The sequence below is a fragment of the Pogoniulus pusillus genome, chromosome 1 (genome assembly GCF_015220805.1).
Source record: "Pogoniulus pusillus isolate bPogPus1 chromosome 1, bPogPus1.pri, whole genome shotgun sequence".
NCBI lineage: Eukaryota > Metazoa > Chordata > Aves > Piciformes > Lybiidae > Pogoniulus > Pogoniulus pusillus.
This window is the reverse complement of record NC_087264.1, coordinates 2,811,947-2,824,462: the sequence shown is the minus strand read 5'-3', so window position 1 is coordinate 2,824,462 and position 12,516 is coordinate 2,811,947. Positions and strand designations below refer to the sequence as shown.

Sequence of the window (12,516 nt, the reverse complement as noted above, 5' to 3'; positions counted from 1 at the left end):
GGTGGAGGCGGCGCCGCCGCGGCAGTCGCTGCTGCTGCCGCCGCTGCCGGGACACAATGGGCGGCAGCGGTGGGGTGCCGGCGGCGGGCCGCTGAGGAGTCCCGCCGCCATCCCTGTGGCCATGGCCACCACGGCCGAGCTCTTCGAGGTGGGTGCGGGCAGTGCCGGGGCCCCGCCGCGGGCATCCCCGAGCTGGGCCTAGGGGCGGCAGGCGGCGACTGGGCCGAGCGGCTCTCCGATTGGGATGCTGCGGCCTCCCTCCGTCACCGCCGGGGCGCGGCGAGGATCTGCTGCGGGGGAGGCTGCGGACGGGCAGACAGGCGAGGGGAGGGCGGGAGGGGGGTGAGCAGCGCCGGGCCGGAACCGGGGGAAGCGGAGTGCCGATGTGGGAAGCGGAGGGCACGGGTGCGATCCTCGGGAGGATGCAGGCCTGCGCCTTCCCTAAGGACCGGGCTTGCGGTGGCCCTTGCGGCCGGGGCGCGCAGGTCTCTGCCGCAGAGAGGGTGCTGCTGTCAGCAGCGGGGCAGACCACGCCAGGCCCCAGCGCCACCCTTCTCCCGAAGGCGCACACGCCTTGACCCCAGCACCCTCGCACTGTAGCATGGCTTCTGCTAAGGAAATAAGCAAATAACTTTTAGCTGCTGTGGAACGGAGGGATGCGAAACCAAAAAGCTCTCTCTCCCAAGGCCACGCGTGAGCAGGACGGGAATATAGCAGGAGTCTGGCAGATCTTGGACTGCTCCCCAGGCTCTCATGGTGTGACCTGTGATTAACACAAAGTGTTTGTCCTACTGCGGCCAGCAGGACAAGGGAGGTTCTTCTGCCCCTGTACTCAGCACTGCTCAGGCCACACCAGGAGTGCTGTGTCCAGCTCTGGGCTCCTCAATTCAAGAGAGATGTTGAGGTGCTGGAAGGTGTCCAGAGAAGGGCAGCAAAGCTGGTGAGGGGCCTGGAGCAGAGCCCTGTGAGGAGAGGCTGAGGGAGCTGGGGGTGTGCAGCCTGCAGCAGAGGAGGCTCAGGGCAGAGCTCATTGCTGTCTGCAGCTGCCTGCAGGGAGGCTGTAGCCAGGTGGGGTTGGGCTCTTCTGCCAGGCAAGCAGCAAGAGAAGAAGGGGACACAGCCTCAAGCTGTTCTGTGAGAGGTCTAGGCTGGATGTTGTTAGGAAGTTGTTGTCAGAGAGAGTGATTGGCATTGGAATGGGCTGCCCAGGGAGGTGGTGGAGTCTCTGTTGCTGGAGGTGTTGAAGCCAAGCCTGGCTGAGGCACTTGGTGCCATGGTCTGGTTGAGTGTCTAGGTCTGCATGCTAGGTTGGCCTGGATGATGTTGGAGGTCTCTTCCAACCTGCTTGATTCTATGATTCTATGATTTGCTGGTGTGTGAGGATGTAGTGTCATTGTCAGGGTATCCTGTGTTTGCTCTCCAAGTCACTCAAGAGCGGGTTGTTCATTTGGTGCCTTAACACCAGGAGATGCTTCACTTAGCCTTCAGGAAAGGTCTTCCTGTTTCTCTGGAAGATCCTATAGCTCTGGCTTGTATAAATGCATTCTGTGTGCTTGCATTTGTGAATCACAGTTATGACACATGAGTGCTGTGACTCACATCTTTTGGCTTGCATGGGATAATAGCAAGACTAATAAACTGTGTTCTAATTGGCTGGATGCTATGTTTCATGCACTCCCTACATGTCTCTAGCTGTCCCAGGGCTAGTTCATGTCATTGGCTGTTCATTCCTGTTCTTTGTGTTGACACTGAATGTGAGATAACTTGGACATGGAAAGAAAACTAAACTTTTGTCTGTTTTGGGTCATGCCACAATTTGTCTTATTTTGCAATAGCAATAAAGATGAAATTGTAAAGCAGGTGAGACCCTTGCCTAGAGATAGGGCTTGAAAATATGTTTTTCATTATAGAAGCTGGTATTTGTTTCCTCTCTTGCTTTCACTTCTCTTTTACTCCCAAGACAAGTGAGGTTTTCATAGAATCAACCAGGTTGGAAGAGACCTCCAACATCATCCAGTCCAACCTAGCACCCAGCCCTAGCCAGTCAAACAGACCATGGCACTAAGTGCCTCAGCCAGGCTTGGCTTCAACACCTCCAGGGAACAGAGACTCCACCACCTCCCTGGACAACCCATGCAATACCAATCACTCTCTCTGCCAACAACTTCCTCCTAACATCCAGCCTAGACCTCCCCTGGTGCAGCTTGAGACTGTGTCCCCTTGTTCTGTTGCTGCTTGCCTGGCAGCAGAGCCCAACCCCACCTGGCTACAGCCTCCCTTCAGGGAGTTGTAGACAGCAATGAGCTCTGCCCTGAGCCTCCTCTGCTGCAGGCTGCACACCCCCAGCTCCCTCAGGGCTGTGCTCCAGGCCCTTCACCAGCTTTGTTGCCCTTCTCTGGACACCTTCCAGCACCTCAACATCTCTTGAATTGAGAGGCCCAAAGCTGGACACCATACTTAAGGTGTGGCCTGACCTCTTAAATTATTGTTGCTTGCTATGTTACTTCCAACATGAAGATAGGAATGACCCTTTTCTGCACAGAGTGTAGTTATTTGTCAGCACGTTTTCATGTGTGATGCTTTGGGTGTTACCTGCCCTCCCACACTTAAGGAAATCACTCAGACTAGGCTCAGCCAGTTGGAAATTGAATGAAGCTTTATACTTAGAGCTTAGCACAATATACAAGCAAGTGTTTGCAGTATATACAACTATGGATAGAAATAGACAAGGGAAAAAGTAATACAGACACACAACTCCCCTCCCAGAAACCTCAGTGCCCAGGAAGGGCTCTCAACCACCCTTCCACCTTCTTCCCACCCCTCTACCTTACCCCAGGCTTTGCCTTATGCTCAAGATGAGTTTGGAGGGTCAGCTGGGGGGTTAGGAAGCAGAAGGGTTAGTCATTTTGACAGCAGGTTAGGTTAGAGAGAAGTTCATGCAGCCCCAGAGACAGACTCCCTTATCTATGTTTATGTTCTTGTTCTTATACATCTCAGCAAGCCTATGAGTGCAGCAGCCATCACCATTGCTTCCTTTTCACATCCTATCACCTAATTCTTCTCACCAAAATATCCCAGCTAGGCTCAAACTAGCACATCATGAACATGTGGGCAGAAGTCTTTTTCAGTATAGATATGTGACACGGGGTAGAGGGATCCATGCTGAAAATGGACACAACATGGACTCAATTCTTCCTCATAACTCAAAGCTTAATTTAGAATCAAACTGGGCTAGGTCCAGTTTAGTTTCATTTGCAAAGACCAGAGCAAACCAGGTTATCATCCACTTCAGACCTATCTTTTATTAAATCAGTAGTATTGGCTAAATGGGGAGGATCAGGTTAATTCATCTTGAGCTGGAGGGAAGTTCAAAGCAGTGGAGAAATTGACTGCTTGAGCTCATCTGATAACAGGCAAAGGACTTGCAAATGACATTTGTAATAGCTGATTTTCAGCAATTTCTGCAGGACTGGATAGGAACCTTAAACTGGGAATTAAACTGCCAGCTATGGGTAACCTGTTATCAAGATAGCATTAAAACTCAGCAAACTATGAGGAATATAGGCTACACAAGCTAAAAACTAAAAAGTTTTGGATTAGCAGTAGAAGCTGTGAAATCTTAAAAAGGCACTGCTGAACTTCATTTATTACTTATAAATCAGGTAGGTTATTTTTAGCACACCCTTTGTGAAAATTTGGAAGGGGAAAACCCTCGTTTTTCATCTCAGTTGGTCAGTTTTCTGCACGTCGTAATTTTCCCTGCAGTTACTGGTTCTTAAATAATACAGAACAAGGTTTATAGAGCTAAAAAAAAACCACTAAAGGACATGTCTCTTATTTAAAATGTCCTGAAAACCGGATTTCCATTGGAATGGGCTGCCCAGGGAGGTGGTGGAGGCACCGTCCCTGGAGGTCTTCAAGAAAAGACTGGATGAGGCATTAGTGCCATGGTCTGGTTGACTGGATAGGGCTGGGTGCTAGGTTGGCCTGGATGAGCTTGGAGGTGTCTTCCAAGCTGCTTGATTCTATGATTATTTTCCAGGTTATACCTCTGGCATACCAATGGCAGTGATTCTGCCATTCTTTATGTTTAACTAAAGTGATTAATAGTCTTTGCTGTTGTATCATAGAATCATAGAATCAGGCAGGTTGGAAGAGACCTCCAAGCTCATTCAGTCCAACCTAGCACCCAGCCCTATCCAGTCAACCAGTCCAAAGCAGCAATTGCCTCATCCAGGCTTTGCTTGAACACCTCCAGGGACAGCCACTCCACCACCTCCCTGGGCAGCCCATTCCAATGCCAATCACTCTCTCTGCCAACAACTTCCTAACAACATCCAGCCTAGACCTCCCCCAGAACAACTTGCCACTGTGTCCCCTTCTTCTGTTGCTGCTTGCCTGGCAGCAGAGCCCAACCCCACCTGGCTACAGCCTCCCTGCAGGCAGCTGCAGACAGCAATGAGCTCTGCCCTGAGCCTCCTCTTCTGCAGGCTGCACAACCCCAGGTCCCTCAGCCTCTCCTCCTGAAGGGAGGCTGTAGCCAGGTGGGGTTGGTCTCTTCTGCCAGGCAAGCAGCAAGAGAACAAGGGGACACAGTCTCAAGTTCTGGCAGGGGATGTTAGGCTGGATGTGAGGAGGAAGTTGTTGTCAGAGAGAGTGATTGGCATTGGAATGGGCTGCCCAGGGAGGTGGTGGAGTGGTCGTGGATGGAGGTGTTGAAGCCAAGCCTGACTGGGGCACTTAGTGCCATGGTCTGGTTGATTGTCTAGGGCTGGGTGCTAGGTTGGGCTGGATGCTCTTGGAGGTCTCTTCCAACCTGCTTGATTCTATGATTCTAAGTCAAATTTACAGATACTGACAGTTCAAAATCAACACAATATCCCCTTGTACAATATTTCAGCTCCCCTCAGCCCCAAACACAAAGAGCTCCAGAGCGCCTGCTGCCTCTACCTCCCCCCCACCTTGTGTCTTTTTCAGTAGCCAGAATAACCAGCAAGCAAGGTCAAGAGAGACAAGCAACAAGCCAGAAGTGGCAGAAAGAAAGGGCAAGCTTGTATTCCTAATATAAGCTATTCAGCAGACCAAGGGAATTAGATCAGTTTGTCCTATTATTATTCTATGTCCACTCCCTGTTTATTCTAAACTAGAACTCTGGAAAAAGAAACAACAATTTTTGGCGTAGCCTTGAACTGATACAGTGTGTTGAAAAAATATTTGAGCTGTTTAACATTTTAGGCCAAATAAAATGGCAGGTTTGGGGATTTTAATGAGGTCTCTGCCTTCAGGAAACATTGTTGGCTGGAGAAAGAATCTGAACTCTTCACCATGGTTCAGTATTTTTATGAAAGACTCTTGAGTAACCTTGTGTTCTTCGCATCTCTTTTCCTTCTTGGCCAAGTGGAGTCTGTGACCTGTTTTTTGTGCTTGCTTTGTTATATTTCTTTTTACCTGCTTTGTTTCTGCAGCTACAGTTTGATGTTGCAGTGTCCCGTGGCAATGTGGCATCGTTCTTGCCGCAGGGCAGTGTCTTGTTCAGTTCTGTCTGTGGTGCCATGTGAACTGCATCAGAGTGCAGTGTCCTCTGAGCATAGACTGAAAGAGTTGGGGCTGTGCAGTGTGGAAAAAAGGAGGCTCCCAGGTGACCTTCTTGTGGCCTTCCAGGATCTGAAGGGGGCCTTCAAAAAATCTGGGGGGGGGGGGGACTTTTTAGGCTATCAGAGAGTGACAGGACTAAGGGGACTGGAGCAAAGCTGGAGGTGGGGAGATTGAGACTGGAGGCGAGGAGGAGGTTGTTGAGGCGAGGAGGAAGTTGTTGAGCATGAGAGTGGTGAGAGGCTGGACTGGATTGCTCAGGGAGGTGGTTGAGGCCCCATGGCTGGAGGTGTTTAAGGCCAGGCTGGCTGAGGCTGTGGGCAGCCTGCTCTAGGGTAGGGTGTCCTATCCTAGACGCCATGGCAAGGGGGTTGGATCTAGATGCTCCTTGGGGTCCCTTCCAACCCTGACTGATTCTGTGTGTTGACCAACTGCAAAGAAAACTTTGCCATCTAACTTTTTTAGGCAGATCACTTCTCCTGCCTTATCTGCTGCACAGCTGATGGCTGAGTCTCATATGGTGGCATCTCAAATCAAAGTAGCTGCTGCATGGTTCAGACACTGTAATGACAAGCCATAAACTCATCTGGTAATGAGGACAGGTAATTTGGAGCCAACTCTTCACAGACCTGCAGCAAGTTCCTTCCCACTCATCTGGCAATCTTTAGACTAGATATTCAAACCCAAACCTTATGAAGACCATTGTTCTCTACATTAACTTTGTAAATATAAAAGGTGATGGGCTAATTATCAACACTCTACTTGCTCTTGATTGTAGTAAATCTTCTAAACACTTTCAGAATGTTGTGTAAGCAGCTGCTAAGGAACAACCTGCAGTGGCTCATTGTAAGGTGTTTTTATTCTGTGGCTAGGAGCCCTTTGTGGCAGATGAATACATTGAACGCCTGGCATGGAGAACACCTGGAGGAGGTTCCAGAGGTGGAGAAGCTTTTGATCCAAAAAGGTAAAATACAATTGCATAATGGTCAAAATGAGTCTATCTCTAATTGTACTGTTTTATTCCACACATCACAAAAAGCCTGTATGTAGTGTTGGGACGTGGCCAAGGAGGCTTTCATTTGGGAGAATTGCTAGAATTTGTGACCATGAGCCAATTATTCAGAACCAATTATTCAGTAACAAGAGCAGGGAAAGTCACTTTCTGGTTGAGACCTTTTGAATGAAGCAGAATTGATGTTGTTTGTCCTTGTCAGACATGACTGTTCCAAAGCACCAGAGCTGCCAGATTAAAGCTTAATGTGAGGCTTCACTGCTATGATAGTTAAGTCAATTTAAATAGTCTCTTGCTAGTTTAGCTCCCTCAACTGCTTTGTTTTAAGACTCAGTAGTTTCCAGTCCTGGTGCAAATAAAAGGCCTAAACAGGTAGGATGGGAAGAAAGGCAATGTTTCCTTAGGTTGTTTTCAACTGAACTGGTGTGAATTTTTACAGCTTTCATCCACTGAACAGCTTGCAGCTGCTGAATGGAGATGGGCTGCTGCTCCTCTTCCTTGCTCTCAGCTGCACACTGTGATGACTCATCTTGAGCTAGTTCTAGGCATGAGATCTGATCATAAACTAATCAAAATATGAGAAAAGATATTTTTTTCCCCTGCTTGGTTTAGCAGTTATAGGGGACTGGAAAAGCCTGGAAGCAAGTGCAAAGGAGGGAGAGGTTGCGTCTGAGCTGGTGTGGGAACCAATGTGTGGAAAGGAGCAAGGCTGGGGCAGGGGATGTGGGGAAGGAGGAGGTAGTGCAGGACCTTCTCTTGTTTGTGGGTAGTTGGTTTGGCATTGAGAAACTTCACCCTCAGAAGCTAGCTCTCTGTGCTCCAGGCCCCTCCCCAGCTTCGTTGCCCTTCTCTGGACACCTTCCAGCACCTCAACATCTCTCTTGAATTGAGGAGCCCAGAGCTGGACACAGCACTCAAGGTGTGGCCTGAGCAGTGCTGAGTACAGGGGAAGAAAAACCTCCCTTCTCCTGCTGCCCACACTGCTCCTGAGCCAGCCCAGGATGCCACTGGCTCTGCTGCCCACCTGGGCACTGCTGCCTCATCTTCAGCTCCTATCTCCCAGCACCCCCAGCTCCCTCTCTGCCTGGCTGCTCTCAGCCACTCTGGCCCCAGCCTGTAGTGCTGCTTGGGGTTGTTATGGCCAAAGTGCAGAACCCTGCACTTGGCCTTGTTCAGTCTCATCCCTCTGCCCACCCATCCAGCCTGTCCAGGTCCCTCTGCAGGGCTCTCCTACCCTCCAACAGATCCTCACCTGCTCCTAGCTTGGTGTCATCAGCAAACTTACTGAGGCTGGACTCAGTCCCCTGGTCCAGATCATCACTAAAGATACTGACCAAGACTGGGCTCAGCACTGATCCTTGGGGATAATAGTAATGCAGCATGCTTACTGTAGGTCTTCTGGCAAGCATGATGTGGAGGAAAAAATGTGACAGACATCTTCCTCAATCCACTTTTCCTTTTAAAAAGTTGTTCCTTTAAGTCACTGTTGCAAGGATACCACCCAAAGTAGGGGTTTAGACCAGTAGAGTGGGGAAAAACACAGTTCCTGAGCTGCAGGTAGCAGGGTAAAACTCAGTCATTTTGCCATAAGATAAAACTGAAAATGCAGTGATCCTCCACACAACTGTGATCATCTGAACTGGAGAGATTCATACTCTTATCCATTAGGTTTTGGAGAAAGCTCTAGATGTTGCTGAGGAGAGGTACTGTCATTGTTACTGGGAAGGAGTCACATGAGGGTAGAGTAATAGATTCTGCTTTTAACTTCTGCTTGCTGAGCTGCTGTAGTCTGACCATGGGGAGCCAGGAGTGGAACATCATGCTGGCTGCCTTTCAGTGGCTCTGCAGGGTGGAAGAGCTTCACATTTCACAGTTTACCTGCTGAACAGAGTACCTGTGAAAAAGCAGATTCCTTAGTAGTCTAGAAATAATTCCCTGGAAAAGATTCCCATTTCCTCTGCTCTGCTTTGACATTAAACCTAGACAGCAGAGTGCTCAAATCTTTCATATGTTTTCAGGTATTAGCATGAGCTTAATGGCTGTGGAGGGTCTGGAAATAATCCATTCCATGGACCCCAGTGACTGGGGTGTTTAGAGAAGTAGGTTGAAAAGACAACTGTAATGGGACAGAGTGGACAGAAGGAATGAGAAAGACATTGAGAATGGAATGAACAATAAAGAAAGTTTGAGAATGCATCCTGAAGTGTATGTCTGGGAGAAGTAAAATGTTAGTCTGGAAGAAAAGTTGACTGGCTAGGGCTGGGGGATAGGTTGGACTGGATGATCTTGGAGGTCTCTTCCAACCTGCTTGATTCTATGATTCTAAAAATCAAAGTGATGGGAAAGAACAGGGAAAACCCCTTAAAATACTGTATGGTGTAAGAAGCAGTGAAGTCAGGGAGCAACATGGTTATAAGCAAAACAATATTATGAACTGTGTGATTGTGTTCATAGTATAGTATCACAGTATCATCAGGGTTGGAAGAGACCTCACAGATCATCGAGTCCAACCCTTCACCACAGAGCTCAAGGCCAGACCATGGCACCAAGTGCCACGTCCAGTCCTGCCTTGAACAGCTCCAGGGACAGCGACTCCACCACCTCCCCGGGCAGCCCATTCCAGTGTCCAATGACTCTCTCAGGGAAGAACTTTCTCCTCACCTCCAGCCTAAATTTCCCCTGGTGCAGCCTGAGGCTGTGTCCTCTCGTTCTGGTGCTGGCCACCTGAGAGAAGAGAGCAACCTCCTCCTGGCCACAACCACCCCTCAGGTAGTTGTAGACAACAATAAGGTCACCCCTGAGCCTCCTCTTCTCCAGGCTAACCAATCCCAGCTCCCTCAGCCTCTCCTCGTAGGGCTGTGCTCAAGGCCTCTCCCCAGCCTCGTTGCCCTTCTCTGGACACGCTCAAGCATCTCAATGTCCCTCCTAAACTGGGGGGCCCAGAACTGAACACAATACTCAAGGTGTGGTCTAACCAGTGCAGAGTACAGGGGCAGAATGACCTCCCTGCTCCTGCTGACCACACCATTCCTGATGCAGGCCAGGATGCCACTGGCTCTCTTGGCCACCTGGGCACACTGCTGGCTCATGTTCAGGCGGGTATCAATCAGCACCCCCAGATCCCTCTCTGTCTGGCTGCTCTCCAGCCACTCTGACCCCAGCCTGTATCTCTGCATGGGGTTGTTGTGGCCAAAGTGCAGCACCCTGCACTTGGAGCTATTGAACCCCATCCCATTGGACTCTGCCCATCTGTACAGGTGTTCACTGCTTATTAATAAAATGCTGAGTTACAAGTGTACAATAATATGTGAAGGGTATTTTCCAGTTAGAGCCCATACATTGAAGGGATGTAGTGGCCTAAGATCTCCTTGTCCTTAAGAGACTTCTGTGGCCAGAGGGATTTTTGTATCTGTGGCAGAGCCACATTTCTCGAGTGAGTATTCCTCTCTACCCTGGCATACCTCCTGTATAGAATCATAGAATCAAGGCAGGGGTGAAAGGGACCACAAGGATCAGCCAGTTCCAACCCCCCTGCCATGGCCAGGGACACTCTTCCCTAGTTCAGGCTGCACACAGCCTTATCCAGCCTGGCCTTAAACACTTCCAGGGATGGTTTCTGAACCACCTCCCTGGGCAGCCCATTCCAGGCTCTCAATAGTCACACACTTTTCGTGTAGGCTTAGAGTTCTACACACTTAGAATGATGTAATTCAAAACAAAATAGCATCTGTAAGCTAGACATGATTATCTCAGCCTTGTAGGAACATTCTTTGAGTTCTTATTCACCTCCCTGCAGAAGACAATGTCTTTCTGACTAAAATCTACTTTCTTGTCTTTCACTTTAAATCAGATTATTGGAAGAATTTGTAAATCACATCCAAGAATTACAGGTAATGGATGAAAGGATTCAGAGAAAAGTGGAGAAACTGGAACAGCAATGCCAGAAGGAAGCAAAGGAATTTGCCAAGAAAGTACAAGAGCTGCAGAAAAGCAACCAGGTAAAATCTAAAGTGACTGCTAAGTTGTGCAAGTTTTACAAGCATTACCTGCTCTTTTGACATTTCTTTGGTACAGTGTGCTGCTGTTTGAGGTAAGTATGAAGAGGGTTTGACAGAAAACAATTTCCTTTGTCACAGGGTGCTAAGCTATTTGCATGTTCCGTGACCAAGTGTTAGCTGTTCTGAAAGTAGTGAATCTCCACAGTAGTTTAAAGGAGGGCACTAAACTTGAAGAAAATGTGTGTTTAGTGTGTGATTCTGAGTTACAGCACCTGGAAAGAAGAGGAGGCTCAGGGGTGATCTCATTGCTGTCTACAACTCCCTGAAGGGAGGATGTAGCCAGGTGGGGTTGGTCTCTTCTCCCAGACAACCAGCAACAGAACAAGGGGACACAGTCTCAAATTGGCCCGGGGGAGGTCTGGGCTGGATGTTGTTAGGAAGTTGTTGCCAGAGAGAGTGATTTGCACTGGAATGGGCTGCCCAGGGAGGTGGTGGAGTCTCTGTGCCTGGAGGTGTTGAAGCCAAGCCTAGCTGAGACACTTAGTGCCATGGTCTGGTTGCTTGGGCAGGGCTGGGTGCTAGGTTGGCCTGGATGATGTTGGAGGTCTCTTCCAACCTGCTTGATTCTATGATTCTATGTAAGCTGATGCCTGGTTTCAGTGCATTTCTTACTTAGTAAATTTAATGCTTCTTAAAGTGCAGCAAATGGAAATCCTGAGTTTTGTCTGTGTCTGTGTTCTCCCAGGTTGCCTTCCAACACTTCCAAGAACTAGATGAGCACATCAGCTATGTAGCAACTAAGGTCTGTCACCTTGGCGACCAACTGGAGGGGGTAAACACGCCACGGCAACGGGCTGTGGAGGCTCAGAAGCTGATGAAATACTTTAATGAGTTTCTGGATGGAGAGCTGAAGTCTGATGTTTTTACAAACTCTGAAAAGGTAAGAGCTGTCAGCGGGATGAAAGCAGTTCAAAGCACTAAGCAGTACTGCCCTAATTACAAGCTGCTACCATGACTTACCATGGTCAGGCTTCAAACCACTGAGTGACTGACTTGTTCAAGTTTCATTGTTCTGAAATGTAAATTAACAACACTGGGCTGCAGATTGCTGATAAAGCATTTGTATTCAGTGATGCTTAATGTGGCAATGTTGGCATTTTTCATTTTATGAAATTATCAGAGATTTGAGAAACGCTGGGAGGGCAACTTTAGGGTGCATACAATGTCTGCCTTTTCTCTTTGAACCTCTTGCCTCAGATCCACCCTGTAATGCAGAACGTTTCTGAATGCAGCTTCTTTGTGAAACTTTGCTCTGTTGGGTCAGTCCACTGGCCTTGGATACCTTTTTGTCACAGCATGCCTTTGGTCTTTGTGTAATCCTGTGGTTATGTCTCCACCCTCTGAATTTAGAGGAACAGAGCAGGAAAACTTCAAAGAAACAAAGTATTTTGTTTTTCTTATGCTCCCAAGAGTAAGTTCATGAAGCAAATACTCTCTGAATGGTGTGGATAATAGAAATAAAGAAAAGTGTCTAGCTGTAAGCAAAAGGGCACACATCAGATTTCCTTCTGCAGTCTGAAAGCCAAATGGTTGGTTTGGGTTGCAAGTTTATTGTCAGGAGGTTCTGTTTGCTTGTTTGGGGTTCTTTTTGATATCCTTAAGCAGTCTGAGAGCTAAATGGTTGGTTTGGGTTGTGAGTTTATTGTCAGGAGGTTCTCTTTGCTTGTTTAGGGTTCTTTTTGATATCCCTGTGCAGTCTGAAAGCTAAATGGTCGTTTTGGGTTGTGAGTTTATTGTCAGGAGGTTCTGTTTGCTTGTTTAGGGTTCTTTTTGATATGCCTGTGCAGTCTGAAAGCTAAATGGTTGGTTTGGGTTGTGAGTTTGTTGTCAGGAGGTTCTGTTTGCTTGTTTGGG

General features: G+C 48.4%; 1 protein-coding gene across 3 annotated transcripts in view; it reads left to right on the top strand.

Moving 5' to 3' along the window:
• Nucleotides 1-5: 5 nt before the first annotated feature.
• Nucleotides 6-12,516, top strand: part of EXOC5 (exocyst complex component 5) — a 91,589-nt gene continuing 79,078 nt past the window's right edge. For all 3 annotated transcript variants that reach the window (XM_064149645.1, XM_064149561.1, XM_064149485.1), the window contains exons 1-4: nt 6-148; nt 6,465-6,556; nt 10,455-10,602; nt 11,348-11,542. In XM_064149645.1, coding sequence (XP_064005715.1) covers nt 122-148; nt 6,465-6,556; nt 10,455-10,602; nt 11,348-11,542 — 462 coding nt within the window. In that variant the 5' untranslated portion in view covers nt 6-121. The remainder of the gene's footprint in view (nt 149-6,464; nt 6,557-10,454; nt 10,603-11,347; nt 11,543-12,516) is intronic.